Source organism: Brachycentrus maculatus, unplaced genomic scaffold, assembly GCF_059751285.1.
Source record: "Brachycentrus maculatus isolate JH-2025_06_01 unplaced genomic scaffold, ASM5975128v1 h1tg000396l, whole genome shotgun sequence".
Classification (NCBI taxonomy): domain Eukaryota; kingdom Metazoa; phylum Arthropoda; class Insecta; order Trichoptera; family Brachycentridae; genus Brachycentrus; species Brachycentrus maculatus.
Window position 1 is genome coordinate 880,290 of NW_028281145.1, and position 24,609 is coordinate 904,898.

General features: G+C 32.1%; 2 protein-coding genes across 4 annotated transcripts in view; one reads left to right on the forward strand and one right to left on the reverse strand.

The window, feature by feature from the left end:
• Positions 1 to 23,365, reverse strand: part of LOC148302931 (uncharacterized) — a 44,838-nt gene extending 21,473 nt beyond the window's left edge. The window contains exons 1-4 of one of the 3 annotated variants that reach the window (XM_088270815.1): positions 23,259 to 23,365; positions 19,466 to 19,845; positions 13,727 to 14,997; positions 12,569 to 12,710 (exon numbers count right to left, since the gene is read on the reverse strand). In XM_088270815.1, coding sequence (XP_088126941.1) covers positions 12,569 to 12,710; positions 13,727 to 14,997; positions 19,466 to 19,697 — 1,645 coding nt within the window. In that variant the 5' untranslated portion in view covers positions 19,698 to 19,845; positions 23,259 to 23,365. Of the gene's footprint in view, positions 1 to 12,568; positions 12,711 to 13,726; positions 14,998 to 19,465; positions 19,846 to 23,119 lie in introns of all 3 variants that reach the window. The other 2 variants (XM_088270816.1, XM_088270814.1) reach the window with 2 other exon arrangements.
• Positions 4,024 to 6,902, forward strand: LOC148302932 (myrosinase 1-like). The gene is made up of 6 exons (XM_088270817.1): positions 4,024 to 4,121; positions 4,263 to 4,835; positions 4,917 to 5,014; positions 5,449 to 5,757; positions 6,008 to 6,246; positions 6,728 to 6,902. The coding sequence occupies exons 2-6, from the start codon at positions 4,376 to 4,378 to the stop codon at positions 6,843 to 6,845; spliced, it is 1,224 nt and encodes a 407-aa protein (XP_088126943.1). The 5' UTR covers positions 4,024 to 4,121; positions 4,263 to 4,375; the 3' UTR covers positions 6,846 to 6,902.
• Positions 23,366 to 24,609: the final 1,244 nt, after the last annotated feature.

The following is a 24,609-nucleotide window of genomic DNA, read 5'->3' on the forward strand; positions in this document are numbered from 1 at the left end:
AAATAATTGACGCGAAATCACCTTTCACAATAATGACCCGAATATGCGACCCTAAATAATAAAGAAAAAACTTGTTTCGTGCGAGTATTATCTCCGGTATTCCGTGCAAAATATAAAATATGCCGTAAAAAGGAACTAAAGAGGTCAAAACGATACGATCTTATTTTCATTCATCACTAATTCTAACTCGGATATGTCCGAGAAGAATACTGTTGGTCACGACAGAGTTATTATATTTTAATTTGTGTCTGTATGAATAAAATTAAGTACGGTACATTATCCGTGACGTTATAATACGTATTCAGTAATTTAGTCAAGTTTGTTAAACAGTGGCGTCTTCGAAAGAGATAATTCTGAAATCAGAATTAAGAGAGATGATATTGGTCGTGAGAGTTTCATGATGGCAATATTGCAGAAATATTCCCAGCAATTGTTTTTTATTTATCCCGTTTAAGAAAATTATCTTTATAACATTTTAAAAACAAATTCTGCAATTTTATTAATTGATTCTGCAGTTACTTTGTATTATTATCTATCACTTTTTTTTCCTATATTTTACTTAATAAATACCACTTTTTCTTAAAATATATTGTGATACGTATTTCAATACTTTTTTCATCATTTTCACACACCGAAAATGATGCTGAATGCATCGAAACACGTGTCATTTTTAAGAATATTGGTATTTAGCAACCAAAATTAATTAAAAAAAAAAAAACAAATTTTATAGTTAAGTAGTTAGAAAACAATAAGACTACACATCTGTTCACCTCCGTAGTGTAATGGTCAGCACGCTCGGCTACCGTTCTGGAGGTCCCGGGTTCGATTCCCAAGGGGGGGGGCAAATAAATATAAGTGATTTTTTCACTGGAATATTTATTCAATATTACCCTGGACTGGTACCTGAAGCGGAGGGCTGATCACCTTTCCTTCATGTGTAAAACGATCAAGATAACACTTCATTTATATGAAGCAGTGCCCTATGCACCATTGGGGTGCGGATAAGGGTTTTATTATTATTATTACTACACATTGATTGGTTTATTTATTTTAAATATTCACTATCCATTAACGTGTTAATAATATAATCATTAATATAAATAAAAACCAAAGTATATAATGGCTTTATAATAAAGTCATGCATTAAATTTAATTAAGTAATTAGTATAGTTAATTATATGTTAAATATAAAAATAAAAGCTTGAATGAGATCACGACTGGTAGAAATTTTTTACATTGTACAGCACAAAGTAGTAGTGTGGTTAGTTATACCACAGTTTTAATGTAATAAATATAATTGATATCGAAATTGAAAAATTATAATTTAAAAAATTAGCAGATGCGTTTATATTCTCTTAGGATCACCTACCTGACTATACTTTAAACTACTGAAGTCAGATCATAGATATCGGTCTTCGACATTATGACATAGGCCATTCATAAAATAAAAGAAATTTCTGGCGTTTTTTGTAGCTGTTTTTTTTTTAAAAATAAAATCGATAAGAAAATTGTTTGGAACAGTTCAAATATATTGATCACAATTTTCTTCTTACTTAATAGCTATAAGCACGCGTCAGAAGTTGTGGGTAATGTGCGAATTTATAGAAGTCCTTCTTTATTTAAAGTAACTACTGATGGTCGGTAATTCTGAGTACCTAGTGATGATACCAAATACTAAACAATTTTATTTTAAATCAAAGTTGAGAGCGAAAATTTACTAAATATTTTGCTTACCGTTCTAGTAAATGTGATGATGAGAATAACAAAATTGTCTCTTAACTGGTATAATCATAAAAATTTACTCAAAAAATGAAATGAAAGTGAAACTATGAGAAATGTACACCGTTCAAAAAATGACTTATTTACCTATGTTCACAGATATCACAAAATTATTTACATAGTTATACTCTTTCGCACAGTTTCGGGTATCAACATGTTTTTTTTTATTATACCCTATTGTGAGGTATTATGTATATGTATATTTCATCGCCCGCTACTATTGGCAGAACTAGGTAGGTACTGTGTGGTAGGTACTGTGAGTAGGGTATCAGTACCTGTATAAACATAAGTCCATACAGGTACACACGTATGCGATGCCTCATATCTGGGCATGGTAGTAGGAGCAGGTGATGTGTGCCGATAACGGACACCGAATAACCGCTGCCGGCTTCCCGCGCAATTTCTCCTCAAGTGAAATGGTAACTGCATTTACGAGTATTCTCTTTATAATATATAACAATTCATATAAAACATTCGTTTAAGGTCTAACGGTTGGCGGAGAGGGAAATTACCGAAAAGCGGGTCTTCGCAACGGTAATTTACGTGCATAGATAAGTACTACAGGTAATTTCATTGTTGGCGCGGTCTATATTAGTAATACTTTGAACGAGACGCACAGAAAAATTGATTTAGTCCGAGTACATTTAAAAAATAACATTAGCCTCAATTTTTATGTAATTTTTTTCTTGAATATTTTTGCAGAAACTTTGTAGCACATTTGATTAAACTTATAAAATAAAAGTAATTTTTTTTTTTCAACCACTTTTATTTTTTCAAACTTTTCTCCTACAGTTTCGACAATACCTTCTCAACTTCAGGGATGGATATGTATTGTGTGATGAATGCATAAGTACATATCAATCTTTGAAGATGACAATGTAATTGTCGAAACCGGTTGGAAAAATATCCAAAAAAAGGGTGGTTGTAAACAAAGTTATAGACTTAGCTTCACATACGGTGTTTGAAAATAATGCGCAATGTATCTCACGTGTTATAAAAGATTTTAATAAATAGTAGTATTTACCACATAAAACTTTAGTTAAAAATGGATATATATTACCAGAAAGTGACTCCCGAATCAATTAATGAAACAAAGTTTGGGTTTTATTTTATAATTTTTTAGTTTTTTTAAACAAATATGAACAGATTCGCCAAGAATTTGACAGGTGGAAGATCTTATTTATTTCAATATTACTGTTTATACCCGCGCCCCAGACTTGGATTATAATATTAAGATATAAAAACAGCCTAACAGGTAAAATCCGGACAATGTAAGCTGTTTAAAGTCTTAATCACTTAATTCTACCTATTGATATTGATATTAAAAATACTCACGCATAAAAAAACGGAACAGTCATCTGAGTTATCGAACAATGATAGATTATAATTACTGTCGAACTAGAAACGATAGCAAAATTTTGATAATGAGAACAATGATGAAATTCATTGAAATCGTATATTATAAAATACAGATAATTTCTTAAAGTCAGATGATCATTTGATATTGTCGAATGATGATTCGTGTCAAAAATCTTTTAATATTTGCTGCACTCTTCTTGAGGTATTATAATTATTAATTTATACTCTTGCGTTTAATTTGTAGAACTACATTTTAATTTTTATATTAAATGTTAAAATCAAACAGTGATATTTAAGTCTACTTAGTTGTATTTTATTATCAAAAAATACATAAAAATAAATTTTGTGACAATTTTTTCACCTAGTTACGGTATTTTGAAAAGAATTGAGTCAATTGACATTTTCAAACACTCGTTTAAAAATACCGAAACTAAGCGTAACGATTGGAAGAATTTTTTTTTAAATTTGTTTTTTACATTTTACATAATAATTAATTATTTTAATACAATACATTAAAGTATATATTTAATAATTTTTTATATATATTTTATTGTTAAAATTATTTTCTATATAAAACATATTTTAGGATATATCTTCTAATGTAACTTATTCATTCATCTATTGTTAAGACTGTACGTGAATATTTACGTGCAGTTTTACTATAATTTTTTATTTGTGGCAAGTTTTTATTGCTTCTTTAACATTTTGTGATACTCAATCTCACTTGTAAAATTTTAAAATTATCCGGGTGCTTAGATTATAATTTGAAAGTTTAATATTTGTATTAATTTTCACGGTCGATTATATAACGTTTTTCAGATAAAGATACGATTGCGCAATACAGTGTAACATAAATACATTTGATGATATTTTTTTCAGTGCACAAGCTCAGAACAATGCGACTCATCGCGTATTTCCGGAAGGTTTTTTGTTCGGGGCTGCTACAGCCTCATATCAAATAGAGGGTGGATGGAATGCAGCGGGTAGATAAATATTTATTTTTATTTGGGTGAAATATTCTAAATGAGGGTAAAGGGGAAAAAACAAACTACTATTTGGATAGCTACGTTCGGAATGGTTTTAGATGTCAGTTAAGTAATGATATTTATTTGTTCATTTTTTAGATAAAGGTGAAAATATTTGGGATCGATTGACACACACTACAAATTTAGTGAGTGAAGGCGATACTGGAGACATCGCTTGTGACTCTTACAATAATTACGCGAGAGATGTAGAGATGTTGAAAGAAATCGGTGTCAACTACTACCGCTTTTCCTTATCATGGTCGAGGATTCTCCCAAGCGGAATGGACGATAAAGTCAGCAGTGACGGAGTCGCGTACTACAACAAAATCATAGATTTACTCATCGAAAATGGTATCACACCAGCTATCACCTTGTACCATTGGGACCTCCCGCAGCCTCTACAAGACATCGGAGGGTGGCCCAATCCTCTATTGGAGATGTACTTCACGAACTTTGCAAGGGTTGCATTTACGGCTTTCGGAGATCGAGTTGCGGACTGGTTGACCTTCAACGAGCCTTTTGAAATTTGCGAATCTGGGTACGGAGGTGATGGAAAGGCCCCGGTTTTGAATTACCACGGAGTAGCAGATTACCTATGCGCGCATACGTTGATAAAGGCCCACGCAAGAGTTTACCACCTCTACGAAGATAATTTCAAACCAACTCAGAACGGTAAGCGTGTAACTATAATTCGAAAAGCTCTAACTCTTAAACGATGTCAGCTGGTTTGATCATTGTATTTTTTTTAAACAGGAAGAATCGGCTTGACCGTGAGCGCCGGATGGCATGAACCAGAAAATCCAGATTCTGCTGCAGATCTTGAAGCGTCTGAGCTCGCTCTTCAATTTCAAGTAAGTTTTAATTGACCAGATAATAATTAATATGTTTTCCAAAATTCATTTTCATTATTGTCTATGTTTCCATTTAACTAAGTCCCGCCCCTTAACCCCCTCCTTCTTGTTTTTAATCCAGGCACCTCTACCAATGCCTAAATAATTTTTGGTCGTAAGTTTTTTGTAAATTACCAGTGGACGAAAACATCTATAGTTTTCGAAACTAGTCGTATGAAATGAAATAAAACTCAATGAGTGGTGTAAAAGAAGGGTTTAATTTTTAATAATTGACCAGATAAAACAATCAATCAATTTATCGACTTGACTTTATATGACGATGCAAGGTACAAAGTGTCAGCCTCTGGTGGCCGACGAGACACAATTGAAATGCCTTGTGTCAGCTACCGTTGGCTGACACTGCCATTCAAAGTGTTAAATTCTTATTTTTTCAGGTCGGTTGGTATGCTCACCCCATTTATTCCGAAGAAGGAGACTATCCTACAGTTATGAAGGATCGCATAGCCCTTCAGAGCTGGATACAAGGCTACAGTTCATCTCGTCTTCCTTCCTTCACTCCCGAAGAGGTGGAGTATATCAGAGGGACATATGACTATCTTGGCTTAAATCATTACACCAGCGCTATGAGTAAAGCGGCAGGACCAGATGACCAATTCACCAGCCCATCGTATTGGGAGGATTTGGGAATTGTTGAGTACCAACCAGAATCTTGGCCATCGTCTCCTGCTTCTAGCTGGTTGAAGGTATGATCCGTAATTATAATACTTTTAAGTAATCAGGAATTCTAGCTAGTAAAATTGTTACGTTTTGGAGTGATTTAATGATTTCATATTGGTTTAACACAGGATTGGTCACGTTTTGTCGCAACTTTAATTAGAATTTTGATAGAATACAGAAAATAGAAAAGATTTGCATTTAAAGGATTTTTTGTGCAATATTGGAATTGTAACTTTTTGGTTAGGACCTCCACATTTGTTTTCTTTTTCTTTTCAGGTCGTGCCATGGGGATTCAGGAAACTTCTCGTTTGGTTGAAGGACGAGTACAAAAACCCAGAGATTGTCATTTTTGAGAATGGCTACTCAGACTTGGGAGGAACTGATGATGTGGACCGAATCAACTACTACCGTCAGTACCTGAACGCCATGTTGGATGCCATGGAAGAGGGCGTGACTGTCTCAGCATATACAGCATGGAGTCTCATGGACAACTTCGAGTGGTTAGGAGGATACAGGTTAGTACAATTAATTTAATTAAATATTCACAATACATATCCCATTCCTGAATTGACAAACACTGAACCATTCGTGAAATAAATTTTGTCACTTATAAGAATAAACAATAAACAATGAGTGTAGTCGCTTTCCTAGCATATTAGCTTAGTTATTTTTTATTGGAGAGAACAGTGTAACGAATTTTAAGATTAGCAAAAGTAGTAATGTCTAGCAAATGATTTAAATTTTGTAAAAAAATCTTGTAAGTATATTTATTAATTAAAAAGTAAAGTTTTGTACAATCATAAACACTAGTTTAGTTTCTCACTATTTATAAAACGTGAAACATTTTGACGCGATCTCTTTTCTCTCTGTGTAAGAATATAGTATACATTTATTACTATCAGACATCCGATGTATCTATTAAGTATCCTTTTTTTTTATTTTTTCAAATCTTTCCATTGTCTTAATCATAAATGATTCGTTTTTTTTTTCTTTTAGGGAGAAGTTTGGACTCTTTGCAGTGGATTTCAATGACCCACAGAGAAGAAGAACAGCGAAATCTTCCGTGAAGTTCTTTAATGACCTCATTACATCAAAAACTCTTGCTAGGGATTAAAAAAATTGATATTCATTCAAAAATTATATCTGTATATTAAATTTCATCCGAATTGCCTAACCTTTTTGTGTTTTTTTTTTACCTTTGCATTACATTTATTATTCTCTGGGTTGTGAAATATTGGGTTAAGATACTTTTTACTGACGTTTGGAACAATGATTAAAGAAAACACTTCGTTTTTTACCACTTGAGTTTTATTGTAGACTACATGTTTCAGAAGTTAAACTTCCATCATTCAGGTCTGTATAATAACTAAAATATAAAATATAAAATTGTTCTATAAATAAGGAGAGGGGAAAGTAAGGGGAAGGGGTTAGTCAAGGGACGGAGTTTGAAAACAAAGGAAAAATGGAAAGCAATGGTGAAGAATTTTGAAACAATATATTATTTAATAAATTATTATTAGAATTCAGGTTTTTTTGGATTTCTAAATTTTCAAGATAATTCATAATTTGGCCTTTATATGGAACAAGGTGTAATAATTTTAATTTATGAGAGTGAAATGAGTGATTAGTGATTAGTGACGTTTGGAACAGTTTCTGGCTTCACCTCTTTATATTAGTCGTTTTAAAAACCAAATCATGACCCGGGAATATTTTTATATTTATCAATTACATTAATTAATTTGTTTTCCATATAATTATTGATTAAGAAACTCATTGGTAGGCTGGAATTTAAATGTACAGTAAGCAAGTGTGGATAAAGGAATTAATAATCTTATGATAAATGAAGATTAAACGCTTGAAATTAAAACAAGATGAATGATCGTGAGGTTGCATTAAGCAATATTTAAAAGTGAATAAAAAATCGCTTAGGTAATATTACTTGAAAACAGATAGATATCTCTTTAATTACGGTAAAATAATGATAATACATTCAAATAGGACGAGGGAGGTACCCAAGGTCTTGCATATGACATGTATGTACGTTCATGTACTAATAATTATACAGTATGTGAGTCAACAGAGAAGGCACGGCTGTAACAATGAAACTAGTCATGAAGCTTATCTATTTATCAGTTACATAAATATATAAACACTTGAAAGGTTTAAAATAAATGTATTATCGTTTATAGATAAAGAAATGTGGGCACTCCTACACCTACAATACGATGCTAAATACATGTGTGTTTACTACATATACGTTATTCAATTATTTACTTAGTAAAATCCCACATTGTATATTTAATTTTTAACAAAATCGATGTCGAAACAATTTAAGTTTTTATAAACGTTAAATTTAAATCATCTTGAATTTATTTACATTAATAAATAAACAAGTATGCAGCCTACGTACGTATATAATACATGGATACTTAAACATGCATGTTGTACCACTTTTTTCGTATGAATATTTATTTATCGTTTATCATGAAAATGTACTGAATGGGTATCAAAATTCCTCTTATTGAACTATTTCCTCTTACTGAAATTTATAAAAATATCAATAATAAATAGAATACATGATAAAATTGTAGGAATGGGCGTCATTATTTCTTATATTTAGTTGGTTATATGTATAACGGACTAATTCGGGCGAGATGGAGTTCGTTTAAGCCGAATGTCCGTTATATTAAAATTATTACATTTTTAAATATATTTTTTACATTAAAATTTAAAATATGTATATTTTTTTAAACAACTCTAAAATTAGGAAATGCGTATAATATATTGAACTTTGTTATCCGACGATTTTTCCACGAATGTTATGTTATAACGAGATGTGATCTTACCACTGATGACTTCATTGGCGCTAAAAATTGTTTATATGCAACACTTGAATTTGAGCATTTATAATATTAACAGGACTTTTTTTTAAGGATGTGATTGAATTTTTTGTCCGTTATATCCGAAGTTCGTTAAATAGAAGTCCGTTATATCGAGGTTTCACGGTGTTACTTATTACTTTTTACGCGTAGTCACTTAGTATTATACAATTTGTATAATAATCCAGTTAACAATGTGGGTGCCTGGACCATTTAGTAGTGTTAACCTTTCACCATTTCGGTTTAAGGGGTTTCACATCACCATGAGCTTTATTTTATTTTATTTTTTCTTCTTAGGTATTATTAATTACTTTTAAGAGTAATTACACTAACATATTATTTTAGTTACAGCAATTTGTGTAACTTTAAAAAGTGACTGTAACTGAGAAAAATGATCGATGTATTATCCAAATTTTTATCCAAACTATGTTTTTTGAACAGTTGGAGAAACTCGAAAATTACTCATTAATTTTTTTAAATATATAACATGGCCTAGTTATTTTTTTAAATCACATATATTCAATAAAAAAAACTTGTACTTTTTAAAAGACTACAATATTTTTTCTCTGTGTTTTGATTTGGTATAAGAGCTTTTTATTAATTATATATTTTTTTATGATGCTACTACTACTTTCATCGTCGGCATGTGTCCCTTCAAATAGGTTTCACGAAACAGTTTATATTTGCGTTTAATTATTATTTTGATTTTAATAAATATTTATTGAACTTAATTAATTATCTACTGATGTAAATTGTTTTCAATTATTGAAAACGAAAAAAATGAACCTTCATTTTGAGTCAAAAGATATTTGTTTTTGCTCGGTTCTTGGAGCTTAGATGTGGTGTAACCTCTTAACTTATAAGTAAGTATATCACATGTACCAAGGACCTTTGCTGCCTATTATGATATATGCACCAGTAGTTAATGCACTCAATCTACAAAAACCCACGCCGTATTTAACGGTTTCCGGAGATAAATGATTTATAATACCTACACGAGTCGGTAGGATTAAATAATTTAGAACCAAATTAATTGAAAATTAAAACAAATAAATACATTTCATGGTATTTGATTTAAATATATGAGATCTGGTAGCAATAACAATTATGTAATTATAATTAGTCAATCAAACAAACTATTAGCTGTTATGGAGCTGCAAGCATGATAGCCAAAAGTTCTCTCTAATGTACAAAGTAATTGGCATTGAGAAGATCATCGTACAAACAAATAACAGCAACAAAAAGTTTTCCAATTAAATAGTCTCCATAATTTAGTGATAAGCATGTTAGACTACCATCTTGGAGGCCCTGGGCTCGATTTTTAAGAGTGTCAAAATAAATCAAAGTGATTTTTAACTCTAATGTTTATTTTATATTACCCTGGACTGGTATCTAAGGAGCAGAGCTTATCACCTTTTCTTTGTGTATTTAACGATCAAGATAAAGCTGTTACTTTACACTGTAGCGTCATATGGACTTTATAAGGGTAAGAAGAAGAGTGAGAAATAAAATAATCTAAATAATTAATAAAATGTTATTCGTCCGCCTCCATAGTGTAGTGGTTACCATGTTTGTCTACCATGCTGGAATCCCCAGATTCTATTCTTAAAAGGGTCGAAATAAATACAAGTGTTTTTGCTCTTTGATCTTTAATTCAAATAACCCTGGACTGGTGACTGCAACGTAAGACTAAATACCCCACCCTTATATGATAAACGATCAACTTAACGTTGCATCAATTTGATGCAGTGCTCTATACACCGAATGCGGTGCGAATGAGGGTAAGGTAAAGAATAAAGTTATTATACGCGCAGTTATGTGTTTCATTTATATAATAAAATAGCAACTAGGGAATTTTTTCCACACTAATTTTATTTGACCAGCTTATAGAAATGCAGTTCCACCAAGAAGACAGTCCAAAACTTTAAAAAAAAATTTCATATTAAAAAAACCTACTAAATGAGATGTTTCATCCATCAATATCGTATTGATCATCATTCCTTGATTGTATTGCAAATTGAAGCTAATTGCATTCGTAAGAGTTCTACAGTAAAGATTCTTATCTCGTTGTCTCAGCATCCAAAGCGATTTACAAACATAACGTGTTCAAATGTCAACAGGACTCAGACACAACACTGAACAAGTCATTGGTGAGGGTATTTCGCTCTTCAACGACTGCGTGCAATTCTTAGTGTCGTTACCGGAGTAAACATAAAGGTATTGTAAGAGTACATACGTACTGGTACATACTCGTACGTATACCGGTTTTGTATTAGCCACAAGAAGAACATTAAGCTTCGATTATGGTTTAGAATTTTTTGTACATAAAAGGTGAGAATGGCTATCGATTTTTAAAAAATGCGTCACGAGATCTTGAACATTTCCTTATTCAAACTCAAATAGGTTGAAAAATGCTTTTGTATCTTATTTTGGTTACAACACCATGCTCATGTTGTATTCTGAATGTTCAAATAACCATTGACAGAGTACTTATTACAATGTTAATGATGTTAGCTTGACCTAGTAATAACAATAAATCTAGAATATTTGGATATTGAATTTAAAAAAACGGAACCTGATCTATGTGAGCCAGGGAATGTTAACTGAAATTTGTAGTAAATTATACGATGAAGAGCGTAAATCAATTCTACGTCTAAAGGAATATTTTTTATTTTATTATTTACCTTTGTTCCAAACTTCGAGGTATAAAGAGCAAGCCTCTAAGATTCACATGGTATAGATATTATTTAAAATACAACGAAAAAAAAAAAAGTATGGTGAGACAAACAATGAAAAGAAATAACATCATTATCATTAATATTTTTAATATCTAAAGCATTTAAGCATTGTGATCAGTTATTTTTATAAAATGTTAGTATATAACAACTCACCGCGATTTGAGTCTACAGGTTTGTTGACAAAACTAAAGTCTACAGGTTTGTGGTTTTCTAACATATAAATGTTTTATAACATACGAGTACAAAATGTTATAAAACATTTTGTAAACCACCCTACAAATACGAAGGTACGTGATACGCGTCGTTTTTTCCGCACCGTTGCGCTAACCCTGTGCCAAAAATATTTAATGCGAGACAGAGAGAGGGAACACGCTAGTGAAAAAGTACATCAGTTCCGTCCTAAAAGCACCTATTATGGCAAAAACAAAATCTGTTTTTTATAATTTTATAATTAACTCAAAAAATAACCTGTAGGTAGGGTGGTTAAAAGTAAAATGAAGTTATATTAAATAAACACATCTCAACTAAGATGAAGAAGAATATGGAAGTCTGGGTATTTACAAGGCTTACGACCTGTCATAAACTGGTAAAATGATCACTTTACTCACTTGTAACATTCACCATTCTATCCATGATTGACAACAACTCAACTGAACTTTTTGGAACTGAAACATATAGTTAAGCTTTTATTTGGAGAAACCCAGATTTGTGAAAAATGATTTGGATACACCCAAAAATGTTGAATATCTATATCCACACAAAGATGAAGAAAAGGGTTTCAAAAATACAGTAATTACAAAAAAGCTCTAGAAGGCAGAAAGTCAAGGGGTCTCGTCCACTGTGTGTGTCTATAGTATAAATAAAATCTTGAGTGTGTCCAAATACTTGTTCACAAAAATCTGGATTACCTCCAATTACAATTAATATAAGAGTTTCTGCTCAATAAAAAGCCTCTTTTCATTTCACCAATAGATGTCTCTAGTGATTCAATAATAATCTTTCAAAAGGGTAGAATTGGTGAATGTTACACATGTGTAAAGTGACTACTTAAACCAACCTATGACGGTCGTCAGCCCCGTAAATGCCAAAACTTCTATATTCTTCTTCATCTTTGATGAGATATCAAAAAATAATATGAATAAAATCTTATTATTTTATATGACAACTAGTAATTTTTCGTTTAGGAAATTTTAAATAATAAAAAAAGTTTCAATCGTTACCTTCTTTAAGTTCCGAGTCGGCAGCCTGCCCGTTTTCAAAAATAGTTTTGACGAAGATGCCCATGTGCCCTTTGGGGGAATCCCTCCCCCCCACGATGCTGAAGCCGAGCCCCTTCCCTCCCGCGCACTTGGTGAACGTCACCTGGGAATAGACAACACGGAAAGATGCAATCGGGACTGTTCATCGGATAAATGTGCCGTGACTCACTGCCTCATTGTTCGGCCGCACAGCGCGCAGAGGTCGCCGTTCTGCCGCAATCTGATATGTTTGTTAACCCTCCTTCAAAGCACATGGCGCTAAATAAATGAGCTATACTGTGCTCATCCCTTAGCTTAATTTGATAAGTGACTCGTTTCGTTACTTTGTACAGCATAATATATGTGGTAGATAAAAATAAATTGGTTTAAATCTGAAGAAAAATAAAGAAATATGTAGGTATATGTAAGAGGAAGAATTGGTTTTGGTATTTGTGATGTATTTTTCACATTAACCTTTCCTATCCGTACCTACTATCCTACTTGCAGACAAGCCTCTAAAAGAAGAAGCTTTGCGGGTTTTTCCTCTTTTAAAAAACATAGAAGAATAATAACATGGAAGTCTAGATCGGTAGTCAGTGATCACTTCAACCAGCCAATGACAGGTCATAAGCCCTGTAAATGCCAATATTTCATTAACCTTTTTTAAATTAAAGTTTTACTTGGAAAATATCACTATTTTTAAAAATTTATTTTGACATGAGTTTCAATGCGTTCCGAATCATTTTCAAATACCGAAAATGATGCGGAATGCATGAAAACAAGTGTCGAATTTTTAACAAATAGTGGTATTTAACATACCAATTAAAACTTAAATTGAAAATGGACAGATATTACTACAAAGTGACTGCCGAATCAATAAATGAAATACCATATTCTTCTTAACCAATTTTGTAGAGCCAATCCAGAACTTTCAAACAAAAATTTGGACACTCTCGAAATATTGTAGACCTATAAATATTTGAATGTGATATTATTTATCTTTTGTGTACATGGAGTTAGCCTTCAGTGAGAAATATATCAATGAAGAGGTGTCGGTAGGCGGCTTAATCTCCATACGTAAGTTTAATTATTCCTGAATCATTAAATTAAGCAATTAATTAGTATGCGAGAACAACCAACCTCCGTCAGGAGAGATCCGTCACGCTCTTCCGGCCTTTGTTCCGGAGACAGCCTGGCGGGGGGCGACGGGGTCTTGCGGGTGTCATGTTCGTCCCTCTGCCTGAAGTGGTCGTGCTCGTCCCGCGGTCTGTAGTGATCGGGTTCATCGCGAGGTCTGTAGTGGTCGGGCTCATCGCGTCCTCTGAACCGATCAGGGTCTTCTCGCAGCTTGAAGGGTTCGAGCTCATCTCGCTGTCTGTAGTGCTCGACAGACTTCTGCTGGCCTGTTGAGGGGATGGGAGGAAGAGGCCTAGCGCTCGGCTTGGGAGGTAGCCCCCTCGGCAGAGCCATTCCTGTACCCACATATCGCCTCTCCTCATACACCGGTCGGTAGTCGGACGAGCCCCAAAAACTATTCCTATTGTTCTCACTGTTACTATTCACGTATCTCGGTAAATATTGACTAGGTTTAGTATCGTTATTATTGTATTCGCTGAATGGTCGTAAAGGTTTCGTTAAATTGTTATTATCGTAATTAGATATTCTCGACGCGGTCGAGTTCACTCGGTTCAGTCCATTGTAATTTCTTTGGTGCTCGTATTTTTCTTCCGTGCAAATCTTTTGCGAGGGGCTTCTCGTTAGTTTCGTATTTCTGTTCGGGGGTCGGTTTTCTCTGTGGAGGTAGATGTCCGGGGAACTGCCTCTCCTGGCCGAGGTACCTCTGTCTTGGGGTCGGGGAGCGCGAGGAGGAGGGGAAATATCTTCCGATCGCACCATGGAAACTCTTCGGCCGATGTCCCAAACGGATCTCCTGTAATCTATGTTGGCTTCTTCCGGGTGTGGCGGTGACCTTCCTTGGGGTAATGACGCGGGTCCGCTCGGGCTGGGAACGTAAAATGTAGCGTGGGAACAGAAAACGTCTTGAACTGAGAGAGCCCGTCTCCTCCTAAGCCCGGCTTGTATCCTTCCCAAGCCTCCTCTGAGTGATCTCTGGAGTTCTTGTACCCCGGCCCCGCCGGCTCTAACCGAAGATGACTTTAGAACTTTCACTCTATTCCTAAGCGAGAGTTTTCCGTTTTCTTGCTGTTTAAGATCTGCAGGGGGGTCTTCTTGCGTGTCGGCGAGCGGTGAATACTTGGAGCGTGATTCTGGAGGAATGGGAGAGTCCCTGTCAGGAGAGTCTAGCGGTGAACCTTCTCTAGGAGCTGGACCTCGTGGTACTCTCAGCCGTGAACAGCGACGTCTTAGCCTTCTCCAGCCTTGCGTTATGTTAGCGCTCCATAAACCTTCATCTGGAAAATAAATTCAATCAATCTCTAACCCATAAAAATTAAATAACATGTTAAATGTGAATATGATAATTTCAGTTGTAAAAAAAATATTGATATACATAACTTATTTAAAAACACACACATAAAACAAATTTATTATTTTATGGAGATGCGTGCTGATGGCGAAATCTTAATAAAAATATATTTATGCTAAATATGTTAATATTCGTGGTTAGTAGTAATAATTTATTCTTAATTAAATGCTCAATAAATAAAAATATTTGTTATTTGGAAACGGCCTCATAATATTTGTTGTAATCTGCCATAAATCTTATAATGTTGTTTTTCACTCATTAATCGTAATTATTTTAACTGCGGCTAAGACATTAATTGGTTAGAAATCACATTTTATCGATTCGTTTATGGTGGGCTTGCTACCTAATGAAAATCATTCTGTTTTGTACAAACGAAGACGTTTTCGCTATCCATAAATTAAAATTATAAAATAATTATTCAAAAAAATTAACAATATGAAAAAAATCTCAATAATATGTATGACCTGGTAATATTTATTATCGGATTCCATAGAGTGTTGGCAGTTTTGCAATGTAACCATCAATCATTTAATAGTTTATTTAGGAAGTTTATGAATATTGAAATACAAAATAATGAGCCACTCACAGAAATAGTATGAAATTGAAGAAATTTTTTTATATAATAAAAAAACATAAATATTAAATGAAAAAAATATAAAACGAGAAAATCCAATTCACATGTCCACACATTAATGTCTTTTTATTTTATTTATGAAGGAACGTATAATATATTACTTAACACATATTTTTCCAAGCAAGTTGACAATCAGTTTGCGTGGGTTAAATAAAAATTATGTTAAGCTTTTATTTATCGAATGCATAAAAGGTTCTATGTGATCATTAATTCGTTTCGTCATTTAATCTCCTTCCAAAGCCCGGGATGAGCTTCTGAAAGAGAGTAATTGCGTTGAAATATATAACACCCAACATGGATCGTACACACATTGAAATGACGTGGGCTGAGAACATGTTGTATATATTTCTAAATTAAATGAGAAACGACTTTAACAGATGATGCCACGTACTTCCTTCACCTACTTTGGACCTTTTCCGAGTCAAATATTCCCCAAATAAACAAATAAATAAAAAAAACACGTTTTTAAGCGCTTAAGGTAAACACATTTTGACAAGTTTATATAAAAACTTCTTCTTCAAACCCTTATCCGCACCCGAATGGTGCATAGGGCACTGCATCACATAAATGCAGTGTTATCTTGATCGTTAATACATGAAGGAAATGTTATCAGCCCTCCGCTTCAGGTACCAGTCCAGGGTAATATTGAATAAATTTATTCTAACACCATAATATTTCATATAATATGTACATGATAAATTATAAGCACAATAAAAATTAAGTTAACTGTAAAAACTTATCCTTAAATAAAACTTGTTTTAAATAGCTTTAAATGAATAATTTTACAAAGGTAACCTTACAGCATTTTTTTTTTTACTAGTACATTGTTGACGTGTCAACCTGATACTGTGTCCTATGCATCATAGAGTGTGGTTAGAGTGACCACGACGACCAGTAAAAAAATAAATATTGAATTGTACAATACTTTTTCCAAGACAAATATGTATAAAAAACAATATACATCTGAAGATAAAATTTTTAATAATTAAAGTAAAAAAAAGAATTCTATCTGAATTTCATTGTATCCATTAATAATTACGGCTGTCAAATTGTGATAGTACATAAATATGTTTTCATTTTAGTTTAAATTTTACTTGTAAATGCCACTTTTTCTTAAAATCTATAGTGACACGTATTTCGATACATTCAGCATCACTATCAAATATGCCTAAAAATACGTGTCACTTGTCATAACAGATTTTGAGAAAAAGTGGTATTTACAAATTTAAATTAAAATTTAATCGAAATTCGTCGATCTATAATACTTAGACAATAATACCATCATGTTATTATGTACAATACATTACTAGTACATTTTGAAACCGCATCCGGTAAATGTTAAATTTTATTAAACAATTTTCAATAACCTACATTTATAATGTATATTTGGGACTTTATTAAAAAATATATATCATAAATTTGCACGCGCGCTTGTGTGAAGTTCGGTGCGGCGTGAATGGTTTATTTAGTTAAATGGTTTAGCGTGATGTTCCTATAACGGAAATCAGTCCCAAAGATTATTTTTTTAACAACGTATTACATATTGTACGTTATTATTCGATAGAAGCTTTAATAGATTTCTTTCTCTTCCGTAGATTAAACTCTTATAAAAAAATATATGTACCGACATGAAGGTGAAGAATTTTATGAAAATAAGTAACATTTGCTTCGGATCCCCATATCAACAAACTTCAAACTCCACTTTAAAATTCGGTGTATTTCATAAACCATATATTCCTTTACAACATTTTGAGTGTGTCCAAATACTTGTTCACAAAATCTGGATTATCTCCAATTGCAGGAGTTATTTTCATATTATTTTTTGATATCTCATTAAAGATGAAGAAGAATATGGAAGTCTGGGCATTTACGGGGCTTACGACCGTCATAGGCTGGTTTAAGTGATCACTTTACACACGTGTAACATTCACCAATTCTACATACTAATATAACAATAATAATAATATAATATTAACATACTAATATAAGAGTTTCTGCTTAATAAAAAGCTTCTTTACATCTCACCAATAGATGTCTCTAGTGAAGTTCTAGTGATTCATGAACAAGGTTTCTAAATTGGTTCATATATATAGAACTTCCAAGAATTTGAGTAGTGTGGTTGTCAATAATGGGTAGAATTGGTGAATGTTATACGTGTGTAAAGTGATCACTTAAACCAGCCTATGACGGTCGTAAGCCCCGTAAATGCCCAGACTTCCATATTCTTCTTCATCTTTGATGAGATATCAAAAAATAACATATATTCCTTGTAAATTGGGATGTTATACATGTTGTACATGTGTTTGACAGGTAAATGTAAATAATTTTATGATGCTTTATAAGGGCTGAGTTATGAACTTTTTATTAATTGATCTACATTCATATATGTATATTTGTGAATATTCTTGAATCTTTCCGCTGTCCTTTAACCTACATTTTTCCCTATTTCAATTTTTTTAAATAAATTAAAGTGCACACGTTATATGTAGGTACAAATACGTAATATAACAAATGTGCTTAAAGAATGTGTCCTAAAGTTTTTTTATGGCTACCAGTCTCATGTGCTCATTCCAAGCCGCAAAAATAATCAATTAAAATAAAATATAAACATCAAAATATATTCCGTTTCAACGTAGATGGAGTATCTGTTTGTATCAATCAACCTACTTCCATTATCTATAAAATTATTAAAAATTTATACTAATTATAAAAGATATTTATGAATGAATGGTAGATCTGAAATAGACCTCATAAATCGGCCATGCCGTGTTTGATTGCATGTCATAATCAATTTTCTTTCTTATAATTTTATAAATAAATATTTTAAAATATGCCCGTGGCACGAGAAAACTCAGTGAGGGCACATTGTTGTAATTGAAATAAAAATATAATAATGAATACATTCATATGAAGGGAAAATGGAAGTCTTATAATGAGTAAATTCAATCAACAAAAAATCAAATGTAAGAACGCTAGTTTTCAATATTTATAGTTTTTTTCAAATGAAAAATAATATTGAAATAATGAGAGGTATGACTTTTCAATTTTATTTATCTAAGAGTAACATATAGCAAGCCTCAAAGCCCATAAAAGCTTTTATAAATAAATAATCCAAATAATAAATATTTAATCGGAGTTTTAATTGTTCACCATTACATTTTATTACTTTTTGACCCTTATTCGTAACCAATGATGCATAAAGCAGACTAGGGTACATACAATTAAAGTAAGTAATGACTCATATACATATATGTATATATTTACGGTGACTTCCTCAGGAATCGAACCCGGAATATCAAGCATTATTATGTATTAAACACTAATCAATCGTATTTATAATAAAATTACATTTAATTTAAAAAAAAAAATGTTGTGCCATTTTCGTAAACTGTAACATAAATACTTCAAGGGCAATTTTTTATTCAAGGGCAAGGATTTTGTACAAAAAATTAAATCATAAAACCCTTTATCCGCACCCCAATGGTGCATAGGGTACTGCTTTATATAGACGCAGTTTTATCTTGATCTTTAACACATTAAGGAAAGGTGATCAGCCCTCCGCTTCAGGTATTAGTCCATGGTAATATTGAATAAATATTAGAGTGGAATCGAACCCGGGACCTTCAGAACGGTAGATTATACCACTTAAGTGGTATTATACAAGTGTTTTTTTATTCATTATTTTATTGAATAATTAACATGTCATTCCGCAAAGTTAATGCCGAATCAATAAACAATGTTTTGAATATAGTAGTAGTACCTTTCTTCCTGCAATCCGCATCGCTAGTGTACCCCCACATGCTGTCTTGTATCTGGCCCTTGGTTGGAGAGGGTGCGGCGAAGCTGTGTCTCAAGGGGGCCATCCTGAGGAGCCTCGCCCCCGCCGGGGCCCCCATGGAGCCCTTGCTCTCGGCCCTAACTGCCCCCACTCCGCCCCCCGCTGGGTGCTCCGCCCTTACCACGTAACAGCAACTCTTACCCTTGTCGAGCATCGAAATTACTCATCACTTGGAGGATTATTTTAAAACACACTTGTTTTAGTTTGTTTTTGCACTTTAATGAGTTATATTTCATTCACAGTATACAGTACACTTTATTATTTATTTTTTAAAAATTTCGTTTTGGCTTTTATATCGTTTTCTAAAAAAAATAAAAATAATTATGGAAATGAATTTATTTTTATTTGCTTTATAATTTATTCAAGTCATCTTTTATTTTGAGATATTTCGATCTGTATTACAGACTTTTTAATTCGTTATACTTTAATGAAAATTTAAAAAGAATTGAATCGCAATTTTAAATAAAAAATATCGTGGAATAAATAAGTAATTTCCCATGTGTAATAATATCTATTGAAATGAATAAAACGTGCCTGAATTGTAATTTTCATTTAAATATTATAGTGTACTTTATTTTTCTAATAAATTTCGATTTCACTGACAGTTTTATGGCCTATCAAAGAAAAAATTATTTCAACATGTCGCAACGTAAGTTTTCTTCATCGTCTTCAAATCCTTAACTGCAGATTGGTGCATAAGGTATTGCATCGTATCGGCGCATTATTAACTTGATCGTTAATTACAGAAATATACGGTCCTGCACTTTAGGTACTAGTTAAGAGTGAAAAGAATATCCTATTAAATCTCCTGAAAATTAAACCTGGGACATAACGTATGGTAACCAAATGCTCTAACCACTACACTACGAACTTGAGACTATTCTGACCGTTCACTGGTTTAGACTACCCTTAGTTTTTTACTTGAAACAACTCTTCATGAATCAGTTTGATTTTTAATTAAAGTTCATAGGAAGAATTCAATTGATGAAGATCAAATCCATTCAGCTAGGTTTATAAAAAATCGTATTATTTTGGTCCAAAACCATTAATCTGATTTACCTTAGTTGCTTTAGTTAGATATTTTAAAAAAATGTATTTAAATGGTTTTTTCAACTTTTAAATAACAAAAAAATGGTATAAATTAGTACGTATATATCGTGCCGATGAGAATTCACTATATTTTTGGGAGACTCTTTTAAATTTATAGTGATGAATAGATACATGCATCTAACGTATCTAAGCGCATCTTAAAAAGGACACAATACGCCCTCAGAAAGATGTGATCAGACTGGGGAGTGTATAAGTCATCATTATTAAGAATGCGTGTCAGGTCCCCAATTCAGATATCCTAATTCCAGGGCCACAATGCCGCGCGGTCCCCGGCGACCCATGAACCGTTTCGAGTGGCCTATCTCCAGTATGTGGGATGGGATGTTGTATGGATAAGAAAATTTGTTAAGTATCCGACGCGTACTTTTGAATGGTGAGACTAGCGTGGGAGGGACCTTCACCGCATCGTACTTCTCCAATTTATTACAGTAGTTCTCACACTTTGTCGTGTGATGATTGAATCATCAGAAATTGTGGGGATTACCCAGAATGTTTACTTAGAATTTTGTTTTTGTTTATTAAAGTAATTTAAAAAAAAAATATGGAATTATATTATTTTATATAAATCGTAGTTTCATGAATTGATTCGGCAGTCATTTTGTGGCCATATCTATCCATTTTTAATTTACATTTAAAGATTTTTTCTTAAAACCTATTTTGATATATCTCGATGCAGTCACCATCATTTCATGTCATTTGATAATGATATTGAATGCATCGAAACACGTAACATAATAGATTTCTAAGAAAATTTAGTATTGACAGTGCCCTATGCACCGTCAGGTGCGAATAAGGGTTTGAAGTGACGAAGTATATCCTAAGCAATCCTGTTTTAAAAAAAGGTACCCTGTAGGTATACAACCAAATTATAATTTATCATTTTCAATAAAACTAAAAATACAATGTCTAATAATTTCCTGTATCTAACAATTTTTGTAGAAAGGTATTCCAATGAACCTACTATTTATATTTATAAGGGTAACTAATTAAGTTGATAATATGAAAATTATATTATTTAATTTAAATCGGATCACTGATTTACGTGTTGATAGCTAATAAATACGTAAATCGGTGATCCGATTTAGAAGCTTATTACTTCGCAAAGAAGAAAGTAGTGTGAAATTGTAAACGATTTGATATAATAAAGAAACAAATATGATATTAATGTAGGATTATACATATATGTAGGTAAACAAGCAAAACACAATTTGGGTAAAAAAAAACTGACAGCATTTTTCACTAATTAATTTTGGCTTAAGATTTACGTTGATAGATATTAGGCAATACAAAAATGTATAATTAATTTGCAAGACTAGTTTTTAACGAGAAATGATATTCCGGTTGACCTATATATTCATTGAATAAAAGACGGGATGTTCAAATATCCATTTGGTCAATGAACTTTGGGTGGTCTATTGGGATATTTATATCATTTTGATATTGCATGCATTCACGCATTATAGTTTTCGAGAACTTCAAGTCGAACAGTATTGATTATTAGCGATGGGAATGATAGATTGTGACTAGGATTATTCGGAGCGTGTTTAGTGCCGATGTGAAATCAGCTCGTTTAATGCACAAGTGCATTGGCTGCATCTCAATAATTACTAGGTATGCCTGTTCAATATGATGAAATGACGGGATTTACAATGCATAATACATAGGTACCACTCAAATACGATAATTTAGTATGCAAATGTGAATGATAAATGCAACGATTCGAGTATTTGCGTGTAGATATTAAAATGCAGATAATGCATCACGATAATACTTGTGTAGTCATTAACTTAAAAAAAAAACATCTCTATTTTATTTTGTAAGTGCATGTCCCCAGACATTAACATGCAATTTGTGATATAAACAAATGAGAAGAAATGTTTATTAATCATTGAACTGCATGGTAATTTTCTTTGTAAAAGTATTATTAGAAAATCTAGTAGAAAATCCCGTACAAAATTTTAGTTCAGATATAAAATACTGTAATTCGGTAGATATTTAAATGGCCAAAAATATGTTGAAAGCCTTTGTACCTATCAACGATGTAAGTCATTAACTGTATCAACAAAAGTAAAAAAAAATTAAAGAAAAAAAGCATTATATTTATCTTTTAAAATATGCATAGGTACTCGCTAAATGTTTTAAAAATTAAAAAGGTATACTAAATACTTAATTTTTCAAATTCTAAATAAAAGATACCCCTTTTAAATAACCCGTAATAAAACATTCATTTTTATTTTTATCAGATTCCTGAAATATTTTTATATTGAATTTTCATCCTACACGATATCAATTTATAAATATTTTGGGAACATGAAGACGACATGAATTATTAAATTTATGTATAAAAATCAGTATAATGTAAGAATTATTTTTCTAGCATTATCAATACATTTATATTATTTTAACATTCATATGGTGCACTTTTTACGATCACACTTATAAATAAAAGCACATAATAAAAATAACCTTATATGGTCAAAGCAATAAAAATTGCCATAAATTTTAGTTATATGTATGCTAATAGTAAAAAATGTTACGAGCGCGGGAAATAAACAAACTCTTAAATTTCAGCAGAAAATTTGTATGGAACTAGCTTTTAATTTACGTGTTATTTTTTGTTACGGTTCGTAAACTTTTCGTTTCGTATTATCGCGACGCAACACTCTCTCACTACCGCACACGTCAAGCCGCAGCTCCGGCTCGCGACATACTAAAATACAAATTACGAGTAATACGTGAACAGTAAACACCATTCTCGCCCACTATTACCGGTACTACCTTGCAATGATGCGACGTATAAATTTATTATGATTAAGTTAGGTAGGTACATTATACAAACAATGCCCGCAATTGAATTTGGATTATCACATCCCTAAGTAAATTGAGTTACCCAGGGTGGATAATTATACAGGAAAGCTCAGGCAGCTTTCGTATACCCGATATTTCAGCCATTACGAAATATACAATGAATCATAAGAAGCCCACTTTATATGTATTCCCTATATCAATTTTCTTTAGTATCAAAGATTACGAGACAGCACGTTGGTTACTCGAATTAATAACCATTTTCTGTAAGTCAAGTTGTCAACTACAAACTAGTTCCAACAAAATCTTTTCGTGAAATATGGTTTTCAATAAGGACGAAAAAGCATTTAATCTGAATTCGGTAAAACGGTAACATATGTTTTTGAAATATTTTACGTTAACATTTGTTTAATGATTTTGTATGATACCAAACATTTGTACGATATCAAAACAGGTAAAAATTCATGGTTATTTTGGCTGAAATGTTTTTATTAAATTTGCGTAACGAAACAAAATTCAGATCTTTGATCGATAATTTTAGATAGTTATTTAACATGCCTGAAAACGCATCCTTCTATGGTTAATGAAATAAAATTATCACAAATAATCCAAAGACCTGTTTCCTAATCTATCGCCAATAATGGATAGCAAAATTAAAAGCCACTATTCTGCTGCATTATTTATGTTTGATTTATAACGATTTATCTATGCATATATTAAGAAGTTTTAAAGTATAAAAATGTATTTATTGAATGTATCATTAGAGTATTATTCTTACTATAAAAAAGATACATGTAGCATAATTATCGATACTAAAATTATAAACCCATTGATTGGTAAATCATATTATTAGTATCTATTTTCTACATCTTTATTTAAACAAAATATGAAAGTACCATATTTATCTGTTGAAATGAAGATGAAAACATGATTATGTAATTTAAATAATTATAAGGAAGCAGGATTATCAAATGTTATAATTCATAATTTTCATTTTAAGCAGATACGAATGCAAACATAACAACCACAAAGTAGTCTAAATCAATATTTTGAGAATGTAAAAGTATAATATTAGTATACCCAGAGCGAAGAGCTTCAATCATTTCTTCAGAGGGAAAAGTGGTAGACTTATGAGAATCTGAGCTTTTATT